We start from the raw sequence: 18935 nt of genomic DNA, 5'->3' as shown, positions 1-18935 counted from the left end.
GCCTCCTCCCAGCTGCTCTCCAGTTTCTCCACATTGCTCTTTACTGGGGGCCATCACGGATAACCCTGTGCCAGGTACAAGAGCTTCCCCGAGCCTGCTGAGCGCATGCCCAGGGTACACCATGGACGGGGGGATGCTACAGGACCAGAGCCAGTGCTGGTCCATGCCTTATGGCCACTGTCCCCCGCACATCCTTTCCAGCATCACCCAGCCTCTGCTGCTGGGCACTTCGAGGTAGCTGTGCTTGGGCCACCAGGTAAGTTTGACCCCACGGAGCAGAGCAGGAGCACAGCTGCTGTTTTATTTCAAAGGTTAAAAGTCTGTTAGAAAAACAGAAATCCCCAAGGAATTCAGTACCAGACATGCACCAAAACCCCAGAGCACGGCAAGAACGCAGAGCTCACCCCCATGGCCCCTCTTATCCTGTGCTTGCACCTCCAAGGACCAGGTGAGAGAAAGAACAGGACCTGCCCTCAATCTGGAAGGGCAAAGACCATGTGCCTGATGAAGAGATACTTTCAGAGAAGACCAGCTTGAAGCTGCCCATTGAAACCCTCACATCACCCATCAGTTCCCACCTGAAGAGCTGCCCAGGTTGTCTGTGGTGTCTGGAGACCACCTCACTCTGATGGTCCTCGCTCCAGCTCACAACAGAACCTCCTGATCCTTGTCAAATCCCTTTCCAACCACTTTCCAGCTCCCACCAAGGGCCCAGAGAACAGCCAGGAGGTGGTTTTAGCTGGTCCAGCTGCCAAAACAGGTCTCAAACATGGGGAAAGAGGCGCCTTTGCTCTCAGTGCAGCAGGTCCGGCAGTTCTTGTCCTCTTTGCCTGCCCAGGCAAGCTCTGACTTCTGCTTCAGGACTGAGCTGAGCTGAGCCTCATACCCACTGTCCCTCGCACTGACACGAGCCCTCTGGAGCGAATCCTGGTCCGCAGGCTGAATCCTGCCATCCTGGACACCCGTTAGTGTGGAGAGCAGGGACACATCCCAGTCTGACTTGGAAGAGCTGCTGCTGAAGTCATGAGTGTTACGTGAAGGAGGCTGAAGGAGGCCAGGGCACGGACCCTGCTCTTCACCATGGCCCGGGAGGTCCGGTGCTCTTTTCTCTGCTGCTCTGACACAAAGTGAGCAGCAACACCCAGCTTTGGCCCCAAGCACTTTTGGGGAAGGCAAGGGGCAGCTGGTCTGGCTCCTTGTGCTCTCCACATCAGCGCTAAGCACATTTCTGTGTGCGATTTCATTCTCCCCTTGGAGCCGCTCCCCTTTGGGACTCGCGTTCACCCTGCTCCAGCCACATGCACCAACAGTGCGGGCTGCAGCAGCTTCTGTGGGATCAAACCCCCCAGACACAGCTTCAAGGTATGATACAGGGTCCCCAGGGTCCCTGCACGGGCCCAGGTCCAGACCAACAGAGCTACAAGTTCTGCTGGAGAGCTTTGTGCTTAGGGGCAAGCTGCCAGCCTCCACCACACCAGGCAAGCCCGGCTCAGACGTCTGTCCTGCACCCTGCCCACCCGTCCCCACATCCATGGGGTTCATCTGCTCACACGGAGAGAGGCCACCACCACCCCCCAGCTCCAGCCTGGGCTTCTTTCCCACCTGGGTGCTCTGCCTGCAGAGCTGGCGTTTCCTGGAGGCAGGCAGCGCTTGCGGAGGGTGGCTGGCAGGCCCAAGCACTTGCTGTCCATGAGGTTCAGATGAGGAAGCTGTTGGCTCTCTGACATGAGTATCCTCTATGCAAGCCCTCCAGCCCAGGTCAGGAGCCAAGCCCAAATCTGTATCCCCTAGCACAAACTCCTCCAGGGTGCCGTGAGCTGCACAAACCCTTCTGGCGAGCCCTGCTCCAACAGAGCAGGTCTTGAACTCCCCTCCTTCGCTGGGGTTACTGAGCCTGTCTCTGGGCAGACAAGAGGAATCTCCCTTGGTCTTCAGGCTGTGATCATGCTCCATATTGGTGAACAGCTCCTGCTCAGGCTGCTCCCTTTCCTTTCCCAGCTCTGCTGTCAGCATCTCCGTTTCTCCAGTAACTTGTGCTTGAGGCACTAAGTGTTCATCTGTCAGGCAGGACCGAAGCACCCTGAGAAGAACCATCAGTTAATGCTCACCCTCCCTAGGCCCAGAACACCCTCCCCTGGGGAGATGAGGTGTTTTCTGCATTGCAGCATGTTGGAAGCCCTCGCTCAGGAGGCACTAAGAAATCATAGCCTGGTGAGGCTCAGCAGTGACACTGCTGCTGGCAGAGATGGGCAGCACAAGGGGGCTCTCAGCCTTCTCACCACACCAGGGGCTGGGCACAGGAGTGCTCCAGAACAGTGGGGTTTGCATCTGACACAGGGACAGAAGAAATGGGCTCAGCTGCCCTTGCTAGTTTAAAAGGCACTAGAGGGCCACGGGAGCTCCCTGAAGCCACAGGGTATCTCCTATGGCTCACCCAAACTGCCTGGCATGTGCCAGGTTGGTCCCTGCAGTCAGCAGCAGCTCTCCCTGGTGGCTGATTCCCTGGCACAGGACATGAGTTAGGGACCAGTTCCACAGCAGCATGGAGACTCAGGCCCTGTTCCTGTGAGCGTGCCAAGCTGCACCACGCTGCTTTCCAGCTCCAGAGCTCCCAGATTCATACAGACTTACTTGGCCGAGTGCTCCACAAAGCTGCAGCCGAGCTGTGCGATGACATGGTCCACAGGGGCGTACTGCGAGTCATCCAGAGCAAAGCGCTTGTGCTGGGGGCTCTGGAGATGCTGGAAGGTAGAAGAGACCCTTGGCCACTCCCAGCAGGGAAACGTGCTCTAACAGCCACTTCCCGCAGCCTTTCCACCAGATAGAGCCATTTGGAAGCAAATTTGGGAAACCCAGGCAATGCTATTACCCCTGCTTGCTTACAGGGAGTTTTCTGTTCCTCCCATAGACACCTGGTTTTGAGGAGGTTGAGTCTATATCTAACAGCAGCCTACAGCTTTCCCCAGCAGCTAGTGCAAATGCAGACTCCAACTATGCACTATCACCAAAGGCTGGGCTCTGAAAGCCACATTGTTTGGCACCTTCCAGGAGTTAAAAACCCCCTCTTCCCACCTTTTCAATCAGCCCATGCCCCCTGACTGCCATGGAATAGGGTTCCCACCTTAGAGATGAGGCAATGGGATGATCCTTGAGACTCTCTTCCCCATGTGTGCTCCAATACTCCCACTGTTTGCCCAGAGCAGGAGGTCAGAACACAGATCTACTACGGCTTTCATCTATAAGGCTGATCCTTCTAGATCAGCCATAAGGGCTGTGCATACAGCAGCCTGTCTTCCTTCCAAAAGGGATCAGGGTGATAATGGGCATGACATGATTCATGAAGCTGCTGAGTGGGCCCCTTAACTTTGCCAGGGAACCAGGTCCCAGGGGAACCTTTACCTTCTGTAGCTCCTCAAAGGTCTCTTGGCAGCACTCACAGAATCCCCTCTTTTTCTTCGGCACAGTGACTGGTGTGGACTGGGGGCTCTTCTCCCCCTTGCTGCCTATTGGACAGCCTTCCACAGCCCTGCAAGATAACAGCAAAGATCTTCCCTGCCCTCACTGACAGCATCAGCAAGCACCCGGTACTGCCTCTGAGCTACAGCTTGAGCCACAGCTTCCAACCACCAGGAACAGGGTTCCTTTTGTCCGCATCCAGAAGGCAAGTGGGTCCCTAGATGCCAGGAACCAGCAGGGTAGCAGTCACCAGGAGAGTTGGGTTAAAAACTGGCACAAAAGGAGCTACAACATACCTGGCTCTGCAAGAATTGGAGAGGCTTCTCAGAGGCTCAAATGGGCTGGAGCTTCTGGGTGCCAGGAAGTTCAGGTCAGGAAAACTTTTGAACTGGTGATGGAAGGGCCGGAATTGCCTAAAACCAGCAGATCAGGACATCAGACTCCTGGTAGTGCTAGCCTGGTTAGAGCTGTCCTCCCTCAGAGGGGCTCATGGTGCTGCCCCATGCATGCCGAGATACTGCCCATTGCTGTACTTTCACTCGGCTGTTCCAGAGATTTCCCACTCCTCACTGGAAGTACTAAACCTGATCCCCAGAAACAGCACTGATGGGGGCATCTTTTGGACAGGGGGTGGGCTTGCCTGCTCACCTACAAACCCACCTTTACCTCCAAGGCACATCAGCAGCAGGCAGTGCAGTGCTTCCAGCTACACAGCAGCATGGGAAGGCTTTGGTTCTCAGACCACATCTCCCTCTTCACACTTTGTTGCATGCAGCATGTAAAACCTAATATTTGACACTGCAGCTGCCTTAAATGTTGCCTTCAGAATAATTCATTGGCAGCGAGGATACCGTTCTAGTTACAGAGTTGTTGGGAACACCACATAGATCAGATCCCCTTGTGCTGAATGCTGTAATCAAGTTACAGGCCCTGACCTCGTGTTTCAAACTCTTTCCTCATTTCAGAGAGCTCGAGCAGATTAAGTGACCTGCTGAGGATCACAAATGGAATCTGAGCAAGGAAGCAAACTGTTGTCAAGTCTCGTTTAACACCTTCCCCCCCCAACCCCTGACACATGAGCCACCCAGATTGTTTCTCTAAACTCTATTTGCCTCCCTTTAGAAGAGGGTCAACTTCCCAGTGCGCAACAGGGTCTTCAAAGAAGCCAATGCTCTGCCTGCTTGGACAGAATATTCACTGCAAATAAAACCAGTGAAGGATTCCCTCCCTGGAGCCCCTGAGGTTTTAAGGTGGGATATTTAGAAACACCTCATTTACCTGCTCTGGTCTTCAACCTTCAGAAAAGGGGGCTTCAATTTTCCTGTTAGAAAGCGAGCTGGTTAGAAGTTGCTCTGGCCAAATTCCCTACTCATTCATTCATTCATTCCCCAACAAAACTGGGCTGCAGAGCCAAGCTCACTGGTACTTCTGCCATTGTGAATGCCAAGTGATGGCTAAAGCACAGCCAAAACAGCCTTTTAGGTAATCTACAGCAGCCCTCACCTCTAAGGTACTCGGTAGGGTGACCAAACCCCAGAGGCAGCCCAACTGTGGGCTGTTTCCACCTCTAAAAGAACATCCTGCTAAGTTCCTTGCATCTTTCATGTCCCCCCAGTCTTATCAGCGAGTGGCCTCACCCCAACCCTCTAATTCTGGCTCGAATTCTAAAACCTGCCATGCATCCTCAATGTGAAACATGCCACCAAGCATGAGACACGAGTTTATGAGAACCATACTGCAGCAGCAGTTGCACAAGCACAGAGCTCTGCATCAACTCTTCCCCATTTACCTTTACACAACAGCCTGGAGTTCAGAACAACTCAGGCCAGGGCAGTTAAGTCAAAGCAGTAAGAGCTGCTGGAGACAAACATGCTGCATAGCCAAGCCTGGCATGAGAACACTGCTAAAGGGCAATATCTGGCCTCTGCTTGGTCCCTGAGGAGGGTGAACAGCAGCTATGCTTCCTAGAGAGGCATAAGATATATTAAGGGAGCAGAAGAAAGCCTCAGCAGTGCATTCAGGGAAAAGGCTTTCAGGGCCAGGCTGGGAGAAGAAGCTGCCAGCTCTCCCTCACAGGTTATGTTCAACTTGCAAGTGATAACATGACACTCGGCCTGGAAATCTGAGTACAGATCTGGTTAAGAAACAAACGCACACCAAGGTATTCCCACAGGGCATCTGCATGACCCTGAAACTAAGCCTCTTGTGCCTGCCTTATGCCTCTGAAGGGCGAGGTGTCTTGTTTTCCTGTCAGCCTGGCACTCGGTGCTATTTTCTCCAAAGAAATGTGAAGCTCATCCTCCAGAAAGGCTGAGTCCACCTGCCCTCGCCACTTAGTTCCTCGAACCTCCACCTGAGCTCGCATCAAATGTGCTGTTATGTCACTAAAGTAGCTATTTAAGTGCAGGATCAATTTTTCCATGTAAATGCTGCCAAATGCTTAGCACTTCTGAGAGCAAAGCCCCATTTAGGGCCCTAGATACAGCTCAGAGTGGTGTGAGGGTCCTGAGCTCATGGCAGAGTGCTGAACAGTGACAAACAGCTCAGCTGTCACCACGAGTCTCCCCATGGGGTTTGGAGTGTGCCACAGACAATTTGCCTTCATCCAACAGCTTTTCAAGCCTTTTTTTACCACCTTTGCCCTTCCCAACCTGGAAAATAATCTTCCACGTGTCACAAACAATCCAGGTTGGAGCTTGCTCTGAGATATTACTGACTGTTCACTCCCTAACGAGTGAAGTCAAACAAGTCACCAAGTAACTTCTGCTACTGGTGCCAATCTCAGAACCACAACTGGCTCTCTTGTCTAATTGCAGATGAGAACCTGTTTCCCCCCCACCCCCCTTCCCTCCTCCCTTTGGAAGTGTTATCCCTAGACTGGTGTCTCAGCAGTACGTTTCAGCCTAACAGAAGTGAGTGGGATGCGAGGAACATGCTCTCCTCTGTAGGATGCATTATTCTTTGAAACATCATTTGAGCCAGTGGGTTCAATGTGCAGTGCCAGCAGCAGAGCTCTCAGGCGCCTTGGGATTCTGGGAGCAAACAGGTTATGGCATTTTAAAAACACTCCATGAAATAAAAGGCTTATACATCCTTATACATCCTCAGCTGTGTAAGGATGCTGCAGCTAGACTCAGAGAAGGAATTACAAAACCCATTCAAGAGAAACTGCCTTAATAGTTTGGCATATTTTGGATTAGTGAAGCGTCAGATGGATTTTCAAATTCCAAGTGAGGCTTCTTCAAGCAGCTCTGCATCTGAGTATAAACTGGAGCACAACTTCCATGCCTACCTTTGCAAGTTTTCAATCCAGTTGCAAGGCATTTCACCTGAAGGAGAGATTGAGATACTCAGTATGGGAGCCAGCACAGGCAGAACTGCAGCCACTGACCCCAGAGCAGCAAAGTGAGATTACAGAAGTCTCACCCACCACTTCAAGGGCCCTGCATCAGAGACTGTATCACCTTCCCCTGATATTTTGCCTCCAAAGTTACCTAGATTTAGTTTAGATATGATACACAGGCTGCCACTCTGATCTTAATGCTCTACCTTCTCCTTGACCTCTCCAATGCATTAAAGAGTGGTTTAGAAAGCTTCAGAAAGCCAGTGTACCAGCCACCTATGAGCTTTGTTTTACCCTTAGCCCCTTGTAAGTCAAAATGAGCATTTGCTGTGCTACAAATGATGTTGATAACTAATGGCTGCCTCATTCTTACCTGGTTTCACCCCCCCTTTTGCAATCTCCATCAATAAGCAGAAGCATCAGATTGCCTAGAGTTGGATGAAAAACTAGGAGAGGACCCTGCTTTCTAGCCTTTCGGCGCTAGAGGAGCTAGAATTGCTTAGAGCTACCAAGGGATCCCCCAAGTACCTCAAATTGGCTGGAGTTGTCAGTTACCTCTGTCTTCTGGCACTGCTTCCTTGCTTCTGAGACAGCACGCAGCAGCTGTTGAGCGTATGACAACATATCTGTGCAGGTGGGATGTCAAAGAGCCATAGCACAACCAGAGAAGCTTGCTCCCCTTCTGACTGCAGCCCAAGTTTAACTCCCGATCCACCAGGCAAAAGCACACAGCCCCTGAACCAGCCATCACCTGGCAGCATCACCACCACATGGTTCATCTGCCCAAGGAGCAGCCAAAGAGGAGTGCTCAAGGGATGGCATCCTGGTTTGCTCTTTAGCAGAGCTGGAGGCTGGCTTTAAGCCTCTGTGGACATGAGGCACTGTTAGGAGTTGCGCAGCACACAGGCCAGACCCTGACATTTGCAGCACCACTGTGGTTCAGTAGAGCTGGCTGCTCAGGAATATACAAGCAGCGGCTGCCTCCATCACACACCCAGACAGGCTCAGCCACAGCAGTATGTCACTGTCATTAGACACTGAGGAACCTTTTACTCTAGGCCTATTATTAGAATCAGAGTTTTACCATCTGTCTTTCCCATCACCCCTTCCCCATTCATCACTGAGATGGGAAGTGCCTTCTAGCCCAGAACCAGGAACATCAGCACTTCCTAATTAAAAATGACCAAATCCTGCCATTAGCATGGGCTGTACTTCCAAGGTCAATTAGTAACAATGGTCTTTTTGGAACAAATTAATGCACTGACCAAGCCATTAACATTTTCTAATACTACAGCTTCAGTATATTACAGCATGGGCTATTGTAAATGTGATGGTAGCATAGAATGAATCACAGAATGGTTTGGGTTGGAAAGGACCTTAAGATCAACCCACTGCCATGGGCTGGGGCACCTTCCACTAGACCATGAGCATGCTCTATACAGGTAAGTTCATTTGGATTTTGGAGGGCAGACCTAGGCAGCCATGGTCAGGATGGCATCAGTCACGTACCAGATATTGCTTGCAATTGCTTCCTTCTGCACCACACTCCCTACATCGCTTCTGCTCCACCTGCCTCCAAAATCACTCATTACCAACAGCTAATTTCAGCCTGCAGAGAAGGATACCATCCACGTGCAAGATCTGGACGCCCCACAGGCGAGCGCTGGCGAGGATACTGCTGCCACTGCAGGTGTCCTGTACAGAGAGGTTTGGCAAGGTACAGTTCAAAGCAGAGATGCCCGTGTGAGCACAAGCAGCTCTAAATCTACTTTAGAGATTTTCCTGTTGCCCAATTGACAGACCATTGTGTAGCTGTTATTAAAATCAGAAAAGGTTCAAACTCATGCTTTATCTATCCCAAATTAATAGTAGCACCTAAATCATACTTTTAATCCCTGCTATATAACATGAGATTCCAAGTGAGCACCAAGATTCCTTTGGCCACTTGTGATTTCAGTTAAAGGGCCTCAGGAAGCCTTTTGCCCCAGCCATACGGCTTTAGTTCTTTCTAGGCTAAAAAGTCATCAAATAACTGGTCTTGTATTAATAATTCTCTTGTATGGAGCACCCAGATCACTGGGACAGACTTTAGAAGTACTAACATGGATGGAAGACACGGCTCTGTGAAGAACAGCAACCAGGAGCACTGCACAGTATTCTGCAGGCCACAAGGAACTGCTTTGTACCTTTACCAGCCCTAGAATCTGCTCTCTTCAATAGGGCAGGGGCTCTGGAGAAGTGGCTGGCACTGGCTCTGCACTGCTCAGCAGCACTTTGAACCTATTCAGCTAAAGCCCATCCACACACAGCTCACCTGATTCTTCATGGCCTTCTGCAGCAGTTCCTTTCCCCTGCTGATCAGGACCTATAGGGAAAGAAGCCAAGTACTATGTTAAAGCAAAGAGCTAGCAGGCAGCAGCAAGCGGAGGGCAGCCTGGCTGTCCAGCAGAATGATTTCGAGTGATACCTGCCTTCTGCTGAGGAGAGTCTGGCCAAGACTTTATCTCAAAGACAGCAGGACTCAGCATTTCCAGGGAGCACAAACTGCAGAGGCACCCCTTAGGTCTACACCAAACAGCCATTCAGCAAAGGCTCTGACTGAACAGCAGTGAGTACACCAGAGAGAGCCAAGAGGAAGCAGCAACTTAGCCTGGAATGCCGGCCACATCCCAGTGTGCTGGCAGGGGTTAGGAACAGCCTTGCTAGACCTTCCTGGGAGCCGAGTCTTCTTTACAAGCCAATGATTTCAGCATGCAGGTTAGGTTCTTTGTAAGACAAGGGGGTTATGCCGTGAGCAAGGACAAGGGAACAAACACTTTGAGGGAGTGAAAGCCAACATCAGCTCAGGCTTCCCACTGGCACATGGTCCAGGTCCAGCTGACAGATGCTCATGACCTAGACTGGGGTAGGAGGCTCTCCTCACAGTCACAGCTTGCAGCTGACACCAGTGTTCAGCACAGGACGTTTGAGCTTTGGCCACAAGCACTAATAACCAGAAAGCCCAGAACAGGAGTCAGGAGAAATCCCCTGTTGCAAACTGCCCTTGTAGCTCTCCTCCCAGGTTACAACGGCCTTGTCCTACCTGTGTCTGTGAGCATGCACCAAACCCTGCAACAGTTTTATCTTGTCTACATGTCCCTGGCTTTTCCAGACACTCCTCTGCATCAGGATGATTGCATATGCTGTTGGGAAGGCAGCCAAGCCCTCTATTTTCTCTGCCATTTGAGCAGATACCCTTGTTTACTAGCTCAAAGCTGTGAGAAGTGCAGACACAAGGAACATGGGTACGAATATGAATCACCATACCAGGGGGAGAAAAAAGCCCCAACCCAAACTAAACACCCAACGTGGTTGCTCAGAGCAGGAATAACTTTCTCTTCCAACACTGGTCTCAGGTTCTACCCCTTCCATCTCTTGCGCCGAACTCTGAGGTTGCCTAAACCTTTATAGACACTTCTATACGCGTTATAGATACTTATAGGTCTTACAGTGTCTGAGGGCTTCTGGTGAGGTCTGGGATGGGTCCCTTTGGAGGAAGGAGGCACTGGGCCTGCGGCTTTTGCATCTTCTGAAGCTTCATTGCTGCACTTCTCAGGCTGAGTTCTGGCTTTGTCGCGTTTGGCTTCTCTGTTGCTGGAAACCACGTAGCTGACTTCCTTGCTAAGGAAGCTTTCGGTCACCTGCAGCAAGAGGCAGAACAGAGCAGCTCTGAGACTGTGCAACTCTGAGCTGAAAGAGACCTGCTAAGCAAGAGCTGCCACCTTTAGCTTAACCCCACACACCATTCAGGGGCTGCTGAAAGTACTCATCTCTACAAGGAGCTCCTTTTCCCATTCTTTGATGCCATCTCCCAGAAGGAGAAGAGACCCTCAGAGAGCACATGTGTAAATCATCAGCAGAACCTTCAGATTGAGCCCGTCCCCCATTATCTGCTCCTCAAAGCAATGGTTTCAGAGGAAAAGCTGAGGAAAAGGCCCTGACATCGCACACGAGTGGGGAGAGCTCTGTTCTCAGGAGCACATCCACTGCCATTAGCCATTCTGTTCTCAGGAGAGCAGGACACGGTAGGAAGGGAACTGCTGGGACAAGCAGCTCCACATAGAACAGGGTGATAGGGAATGAGGAAGCCGAAACACACAGAGAAACCTCTGCACAGGAGCCAAAAGCTGGAGGGAGAGGTGGAAACGCAAGGTTTGGGGTACTCGCAATGCACTGACCCCACTGCAGCCCCATGCCCTGGTTAGCACCTATGGGGAGATGCTCCCACACTGCACAACCAGCTCCCAGCTCGTGTCCCACAGCCCGGCAGGCCGTTACAACTGCCCGGATGGTGCTCCCATCGCCACACAACCAGTTAGCACTACTGGAAAGTGCTCCCATCACTGCACAACCAGTTAGCACTACTGGAAAGCACTCCCATCACTGTACAACCGCTTCCCAATGCCTGGCTGGTGCCCCATGGCCAGGCAGCCCCCTGGCATCTACCAGAAGGGGCCGCCTCGGTCAGGCACCCAGTGAGCCCCCTCTGGACCACGGCCCAGGCAGCTCCCCCAGCCCTCAGGATCAGAGCATCCGCGGGCAGCAGGAGCCGGGCCCAGGAGGAGCCAGCGGGGCGCGGAGAGGGCTGGGGGCGCACGCCCCAACCTCAGCCCCAGCCCCAGCCCCAACCCCGACCCCGACCCCAGCCCCAGCCCCAGGCCTAGCGCAGCCTCACCCCGCCGAGGCGCCTGATGGCCGCCGCCAGCTCCCTCGCGGCGCGCCCGCTCGGCAGGTCCAGGTAGAAGGACTTCCCGCGGAGGGGCCGGGGCGCGCCGGGGCCCGCCATGGCGGCCGGGCCGGGGGGCGCCGCCGTTTAAACTCGGGCCCGCCCCGTTCCCGACGGCGGCCGCGCAGGGGTAACGGCGCGGAGCCGCAACGCCATAGGCTTGTCCCGCACGGCCGCCGTCCCGCATGCGCGGTGGTGGAGGTGGCGCTGGTCCAAGATGGCGGCGCCCGGCAGGGAGGAGGAGGAGGCGGCGGCGGCCGGAGGGTTCGCGGCCTGGCTGGCGGCGCGGCTGGAGGCGCTGGGGCTCGACCGGGCCGTGTACGGTGCCTACATCCAGGGGCTGCTCCGGGAGGAGGAGAGCGACGAGGAGCGGCTGGAGGCGCTGCGCGGGGTCCTGGCCGCCTGCCTGGTGAGCGACGGGACGGGACGGGACGGGACGGGAAGGTCCTCTCCTCTCCTCTCCTCTCCCTCTCCCTCTCCCTCTCCCTCTCCCTCTCCCCCTGGAGCCAGGGGCCGGCTCCCCCCGGGGAGTTGAGGGGCAGCCGCGGCCTCGCCGTGCCCGGGCAGGTCTGGTGCGGAGAACCGAGGGGACAGGCGGGCATCGCCCCCCTGCAGCCCTGGCTTTTCTCCTCAGCGTTCGTCTCCCGTGGGCGCTGTGGGGTGTCTGCACTGCCCGTATCTCAGGGTGTTTCTTGTACCTGATCCTAGCGGGTGAGGCACCATCCGGGAGCTGCTCGTGTTCAAGGCGTGCTGGCTTCTTAGCGTAGAATCACGTTGGGAATCACAAGCCCTTGGTCCTTGTGCTGTTTCAGATCACCTCCTCTCACAGCCTCAAATACCCCACATCGGCCCTTGTAGCGTCTCCCCCCCAGCCTGGGCACCTTCTCCTGGTGTGTGTTCAGCCCCGAACTGTGCTTAACTGCCGCAGGCTCGGGGCCTTGCGCATATTGGAGCAAAAGGTGGAGACTTTTGTGTCTGCTTTTACCTCCTTGTCTCCCCCCGCTGTGGAGAACTCAGTTTTTGCTGACCCCCATGCGGGTGAGCTTTGCCCTGCTCGCTTTGCCCTCCTCAGCTGTGGTTTGTCCCGCAACTTGGAGGTGGTTTGTGTAGGTGCCAGGGTTTTCAGGTCTTCCTCAGTGGTGAGCAACCAAGGGAAGGCACCCACTGCCCCCTCTAGAACGTGCTCCGGCCCGAGGATGGCCCTGCTGGTGGGAGGAGATGGGCTGTCAATACAACCAGAGCGGTTTCGGCTCCATACCCCTGCTTTATCCAGTCCAATTTATTTGCTTTGGTGAGATTGGTTTGGAGTGGCCTTTGAGTAGCTTCCCTGCAGCTTTGCTCAGAAGAGGGATGATGCTGGGCAGTGCATTTCTGGAGTGGAGACACCCCGATGGCCTTTCCTCGGTGTCTGTGGGGCTGTTGCACCTTGAGAGCCAGTGCCAGGAAACCCGTGGGTGTTGTTAGAGCTGTATCATGGGGCAGGTTGCTCACTGGGGGTGTAACATGTCAGGGTGCTCTCTAGTCCTGAGCTGTTTGAGATAAGTAAGTGCATGGCATTACTTGTGTCATCCCAGGTTAACCCAAGCCCTGTGTCTGCATTTATCAAGGAGATGGGATGTGAAAAGCTGTGATTTGAGCTTACTGCTGGGTGTTCAGGTTCTTTGCAGCTGGTACTTTTCATACCTGGTTCATGCTCGTTTAAAGCTTTGTTCCAAGACTGAGAAGTCTCTTTTCCCTCCCTAGGAAGAAGATCTCTTACACGATGTTTGCAGGGAAGTAGTGGAGAAGTGGTCTGAATCTCAGATTGTTGACGCCACAGAGAAAAAAGCAGGTAGTGTCGCTGCAGTGTGCCCTTCCTCGTGGTGTGAGTGCTTTGCAGGGCCTCGCCAAGATGAGAACTGTGTGCTTGTCCTGCCAGGAGTTAAAACCAACGCTGCTGCTATGTGTGCTTTGCTTCTCATTGCTGCTTATTTACTGTTTTGACTTGAGCGAGGAAATGCATGGTTTCACTTGTGGCTGTCCCTGGCATCCTGCTGCTCTTTGAGTTCAGAATCCTGCACATGAAAAGCTCCTTGGGTTATTTTTTTTTTTTAATTCCTGAAGGATTTTTTCAGTTTCCCTTCACAAAACAGCCAGGGCTTTCCCTCCGGTCAGTGCGCACTGCAGCCACGGCAGCACTCTGCTGGGAGCTGCAGTCGTGGTGGTGTATAAAGCCTGAGCTGCTTCAGTCTGTGGCAGTTCGGAGAGCCAGTGGCTTTACCCCCGTGCACCCATGGAGAGCTGGGCTGTCCCCTCTGCTGCTGCTCACCCCAGTACACATCAGGAAAAGACCCTTGTTCTCCTCTTTCACAGTCTTCTAAAGCTGTCCTTTTTTCCCCATAAATGCTTGTGGGGGATGCTGTGTGAGGCTGCTGTTGCTGTACTGATGCTGCTCCTTTCCCAGTCACATCTGTAGCCCCACTGTTTCTTTGTGCCCTCTCTGAATCCATCTTTTGACTTCAGCTGTCGGCTCAGGAGTGAAGGAAGTTTATCATGGGAGGTTTGTTCTGGTCAGTGGGCAGAGCTCTGCAGTATAATAAAGTCATATGCTGGCAAGATTTAGCTGGTTTAAGCACACTGCGTGGATCAGTTAGTAATCCTCCAACTGTCCGTAGCCCGTGACCATGTCGCATCCCTTCTGGCTAAATCCTGCTTTTTGTTTGCTTTGCATTTTTTGGTTGGTTCTGGTTGCAAGCAGACTATTGTCACTGACTGATGTCCTTCTAGAGGAGTTCTCCCAGTGAGCCCTTATCATGGAATCACAGAATCAACCAGGTTGGAAAAGACCTTTAAGATCATCAAGTCCAGTCATTCCCCAGCACTGCCAAGGCCACCACTAACCCGTGGCACTGAGGGCCTCGTGTACGTAGTGTGAGCTCTTCCAGGGAGCATGACTGCAGCCCTGCCCTGGGCAGCCTGTTCCAATGCCTGAGCACGCTCTGGGGCAGGAATTGTTCCTCAGCTCCATCTAAACCTGCCCTGGTGCAGCTTGAGGCCGGTTCCTCTTGTCCCATCCCTTGTGCCTGGAGAGCAGAGCCCAGCCCCTCCTGGCTCCATCCTCCTGTCAGGCAGCTGTAGGGAGCCATCAGGTCCCCCCTGAGCCTTGTCTTCTCCAGCCTAAACCCCCCAGGTCCCTCAGCTGTTCCTCATCACACTCCAGGTCCTTCACCAGCTTCATGAGGCCTGTGTTCCTACAGCACTTGTCTTGTCTAAACCTGTGTTTCGCCAGTCTCGCTCAACTCCTCTGTATAGACAAGGCAGCTGAACCACACATGCAGCAGTCTGTCCTCGGCCCGACCTTGCCTTTTGCCTGGGGACAGGGACAAGTTGCACTGTTCTGTGCATTCAATCAGTCCCTCTTTTGGGGACAAGTGATTGGAATTGCTGGAGCTGCTGCTGGACTCCTCCTGCTTATACTATCGGTTACCCACAGGGCTGGTTTTTCACTTGTTGCAGGAAGAAGGTAGCAGCATGTGTCTAGCTTGTTAGAAGTGCAAGGATTTAATTATTTCACTGTGGTTCCATGAAAGGATAAATCCCCAATGGAGTCAATATCTACTTAGAGTAACAGAATCCTGAGGAGAAGTTATTAACAAGCTAAACACTTCAGTGGTAGAAGGTAGCTATGTGCGCACGTGGCACATCCTGCCGTGTCTGATGCTCTGACTCCTCTCCTTGCCAGATGAGATCCAAGCCATCGCCAGCATGATGGAGAAGCAGGCCAAGATTGTGGTGAAGCCCAAAGAGGTCTCCCAGGAGGAGAAGCAAAGGAAAGCTGCTCTCCTGGCCCAGTATGCCAATGTGACAGATGAGGAGGAATATCCTTTTCCTGACCCAGCTAAGACTCGGTGCTTTGAAGGATAATGGTTATTAGAGATTTTGTAAAGGAAAACAGTGTCTTTATTGGGAAAATTGGGGAAACTTTTCAATCTTCCTTCTCCATGATAAAATAACTTCCATGGAGAAAAGCATGGAAGCTCCTTGTTTGTGGAGTGCCGTGAGCAGATGCTCCTTGGAGGATGCTTGTCTGGGTAAGGTTCCTCCAGTCCATGTATGTTGCAGAAGAGGGGGAAATCGCCTCCTGATAACTCTGTACATGGTAGTTAGTGATTTGAATTAATCTATTACTTTGTAATGAGAAATCTGCTGAAAAAGTCCGTTTTAGAGTGGTATAAAGTGGGAGAGTTTAAAGTTCACTCTTTGTAATGCTGAAGAACAAGTTCTGCCTTGAAGAGCAAAGTTGAATAGGAAACGGGAAGGAATGGTACCTGGTGCTTGAGCAGCAGGGGGGAGCTGAACATGGGGGGGGTCTGTGTCTGTGAGCGTTCAGCTGCTCCCTTGTGGCTTGACAGAAGGGTTACTTGGCATGTTGGGAGTCAAGGGTGACTGTCCAGAGGCACAAGGTCATTACTGATGTCCATATTTCCTTAATCATCTCACTGGTGAGGATGAACAGGACGGATCGACTGCGACAGCAGTAAATATGGGGTCAGAAAAATGTATCCTTTGAATTCTGGGTGACCCAGGCTTTAGGGAAGGAAGGCAGTTTGCATGGTGAGTACCCGTTTGCCATCTTTCCTTATCCCTGTTGATTCTCCCCATTGCTTTAGGGCCACCTTCTAAGTTTGGTGATTATTTTTCCTCTCATATAGCCTGACCTTGCTCATAATGAGAGTTAGAGTTTCACATGTCCCCTCTGCACAGCCGAGACTGATCCTGTCAGTCTCTTTCCTCTATTCCTGCCTTCCCTCTTCTGCCCTCTTTGAGGCTTCATAGAACATGCTTATGAATAAGAATGATTCTCCTATGAACACAAGTTTAATGTTAGCTGGTGTCCAGAGAGGGAAATCACATTGGGAATTATTAAAGGTGCAACAGGAACAAAACTACTGTAGAACTATTAAGTCTGTGGTGAACAAAGATCAAGTATCCTATGTTTTCCTCAACACGGTAATTTGGGATGTTCCTTAAGCTCACCAGCTGGCAGGTTTAGGGTAGAAGCAGGTTTTATCACATTCATTAAAAAGGAAAATCTGAATTATTCTTGTCCCTGCATGACTTGGAGTTAGGAGGAAGAGACAGCGGAGGAGGCACCCACTTGCTCTTTCTTATGTTCTTCCCAAAGTATTTGCCACTCCTTGCTGTGGGGGGAGGACATGAGACTGTGGTGATCTTTCCTGCGAGCTGCCCCGTTCCCACATCTGCAGCCGGTCCTGGGGCCGGGAGGATGGGCAGAGCTGCTCCCATCCCATCCTGGTGGGGAGCTGTTGGGAAGCCTTATCCCTGCTGGCTCCCTGCTGCTGTCCCATCTGCTGTGACCAGTGCCTGCAGATACATCCACACACGTACGGACGTGTAAAACCACACGTGTCACAGACACAGCTGTAGCAAACCCCCTGGAGGAAGCTGTGCTCCGTGTTACTTTTCTTCCTCTTAGGTTTGTAGAGGTTTTACAAATGTTTTTACATGTTGGTCTTAAGAACCTGTAGCAACTTCATTTTTGTAGGAACAGATCCTTTCCTAGGCAGTGTGCATTGACTCTGTATGACTTTCTGTTTGGAAAAAGAAGGACACGTTGGATGGGGCATGGAGTAACCTGCTCTAGTGGAAGGTGTCCCTGCCCGTGGCAGGGGTTGGAGCTGGATGAGCTTTAAGCTCCCTTCCAACCCAAACCAGGCTGGGATTCTATGAAAAACAAGCAGGTTCCTTTTTCCTTCTCTGTTCCTCATTCTGAAATTCCTTGCCTGCTTGGTGAGGAAGCAGAAGTGGGAACCAGAAGGTGAGGGGGGAGGTAGAATAAACCACCTCATGTGCTAAAGCTTTGTCTAGTTTAGAGCCCCAAAATAGGGCTGCAGAGTGGAAGCTGCATGGCTTCAGCCAGAGCCTCGTCTGCCCTTAACACGCCCCCAGCGCTATTCCGAAACACCAACGTGGAGGATGTGGTGAATGCCAGGAAGCTGGAACGGGAGCTGCTGCGGGATGAGTTCCAGAAGAAAAAAGAGCAAGATAAAGTCCAGCGAGAGAAGGACAAGCTGGCCAAGCAGGAGCGGAAGGAAAAGGAGAAGAAAAGGACACAGAAAGGCGAGCGAAAGCGGTAGCTGCGGTTCTGCAGTCGGACTCTTGAGGGGATAAGAATACTTATGAATATGGTGTGTGTTTAAAAAGCAGCAGAAGTTCTGGACACGTGGCTGGCGAGTGGCTCTTTGGAAGCATTTGGGGTTTTTTTCTTTGTTTTAGTTAGCAGAAATTTCAAGCACCTCCTAAACTCGAAGTGTGCCATGTGCCTGTGGTGTCAGTGTCCCAGTCAGTTCTTGTGGCCAGTGTCCGTACCAAAGAACGGTGAAGTGATTATGTCTGTGGTTTTAAATTGGTTTGTCCTTACCACTTCCAGCAAAGCAAAACGCAACGTAGGAGAGGGCTTCCAAACTGCGTCCTCCTGCCAGCCTTGGTTTGCAGCAACAGTTAGGATTTGAGAGCAGAGCAGAGCCCCTTTCTGATGTGTAATCAAGGATCTGCTGCTACAGGGTGAATGTGAGTTTATTTACAGTAGCCTTGAAAAAAGTATTTGCAAATACATGTATTTCTGCTGCCAAGAACAGCACTAGGTCACACTGTGCCTGTGCTGAGAGAGCAGGGTTGGAGCTCACCTCGGTGAGGGCAAGTGCTGTTCTGCAGTGAAAGAAAGGGAATGAGATGAAATCCAGGCGAGTTGCGGCTATGGGATGGCATCACCCACAGGTTTTCGGTCAGGTAAAGGCTTTGGCGCAGTGGTAGCAAATTGGTCAGTTCCTTGTGCTACTTTAAGACTCGATGCCAGTAGCTGGAAAATGGTGCTCATTGTCACTGCTCCGGCCGTTGCCAGGGTGAGTGGTTGAGCATGGCGCAGTGCTGAGCAAATGTGAGTTGGATGCACTGGGTTTACAGACTGGTGGCTTTTGCCAGGCACAGTTACTGCCAGGGCTGAACACTGCTTTCGCCCCCAAAGGGCTTGGTACCTGCTGTTCCCAGCCTTTTCTGTGCTGGTGTCACCCACCTTTGGAGAGAACACTAACTGCTGTAACCGAGCATGAAAGAGCTGCAGTGTTCTTGGGGTGCGGGAGGAACTGGCTTGCCCAGAGCTCCCTTCTCTGGGTGCCATGTACTCCTGGCAGTCTCTGTCCCCATCGCCTGCTTTCAGCACCAGTCTGCCTCAATGACCGTGCCTCCTGTTTAACTCGCTGCTGCAAGTGTATCTAACTGCTTTATCTTTGGACTTGAATAATAAAACTGGTTGGCCAAGAACTGGGTTCCTCTGTTAGAATGAAAGTCGTGGTTGGTGGTTGTGTGGTTTGG

The 18935-nt window shown here is 52.3% G+C and overlaps 2 protein-coding genes across 3 annotated transcripts; one reads left to right on the top strand and one right to left on the bottom strand.

Annotated features, from left to right (window-relative positions):
• Nucleotides 1-280: 280 nt before the first annotated feature.
• DBF4B (DBF4B-CDC7 kinase regulatory subunit) lies at nt 281-11721 on the bottom strand. 2 transcript variants are annotated; one of them, XM_065699072.1, is made up of 11 exons: nt 11514-11721; nt 10288-10479; nt 9114-9164; nt 8425-8494; nt 7328-7425; nt 6749-6785; nt 4735-4777; nt 3753-3869; nt 3400-3526; nt 2632-2741; nt 281-2080 (listed from the first exon to the last, which is right to left on the bottom strand). In XM_065699072.1, the coding sequence occupies exons 1-11, from the start codon at nt 11622-11624 to the stop codon at nt 736-738; spliced, it is 2301 nt and encodes a 766-aa protein (XP_065555144.1). In that variant the 5' UTR covers nt 11625-11721; the 3' UTR covers nt 281-735. The 2 variants fall into 2 exon arrangements, with proteins under 2 accessions (XP_065555144.1, XP_065555145.1); XM_065699073.1 differs by having other exon boundaries at nt 7355-7425.
• Nucleotides 11721-18884, top strand: CCDC43 (coiled-coil domain containing 43). Its single transcript, XM_065699074.1, has 5 exons — nt 11721-11973; nt 13308-13395; nt 15286-15421; nt 16044-16102; nt 17514-18884. The coding sequence occupies exons 1-5, from the start codon at nt 11782-11784 to the stop codon at nt 17699-17701; spliced, it is 663 nt and encodes a 220-aa protein (XP_065555146.1). The 5' UTR covers nt 11721-11781; the 3' UTR covers nt 17702-18884.
• The last annotated feature ends 51 nt before the right edge of the window (nt 18885-18935 follow it).

The sequence above is a fragment of the Lathamus discolor genome, chromosome 20 (assembly GCF_037157495.1).
Source record: "Lathamus discolor isolate bLatDis1 chromosome 20, bLatDis1.hap1, whole genome shotgun sequence".
Classification (NCBI taxonomy): domain Eukaryota; kingdom Metazoa; phylum Chordata; class Aves; order Psittaciformes; family Psittacidae; genus Lathamus; species Lathamus discolor.
This window is presented reverse-complemented; position numbering and strand designations above follow the sequence as displayed.

Coding starts and splice junctions, on each gene's coding strand:
- DBF4B (XM_065699072.1), bottom strand. CDS start 11,624: ATGGCGGGCCCCGGCGCGCCCCGGCCCCTCCGCGGGAAGTCCTTCTAC. Junction 10,480..11,513: donor CCATCAGGCGCCTCGGCGGG/GTGAGGCTGCGC, acceptor CTCTTGCTGCAG/GTGACCGAAAGCTTCCTTAG. Junction 4,778..6,748: donor TGGATTGAAAACTTGCAAAG/GTAGGCATGGAA, acceptor GCTTTCTAACAG/GAAAATTGAAGCCCCCTTTT.
- CCDC43 (XM_065699074.1), top strand. CDS start 11,782: ATGGCGGCGCCCGGCAGGGAGGAGGAGGAGGCGGCGGCGGCCGGAGGG. Junction 15,422..16,043: donor AATGTGACAGATGAGGAGGA/ATATCCTTTTCC, acceptor TAATCATCTCAC/TGGTGAGGATGAACAGGACG. Junction 16,103..17,513: donor AAATATGGGGTCAGAAAAAT/GTATCCTTTGAA, acceptor ACACGCCCCCAG/CGCTATTCCGAAACACCAAC.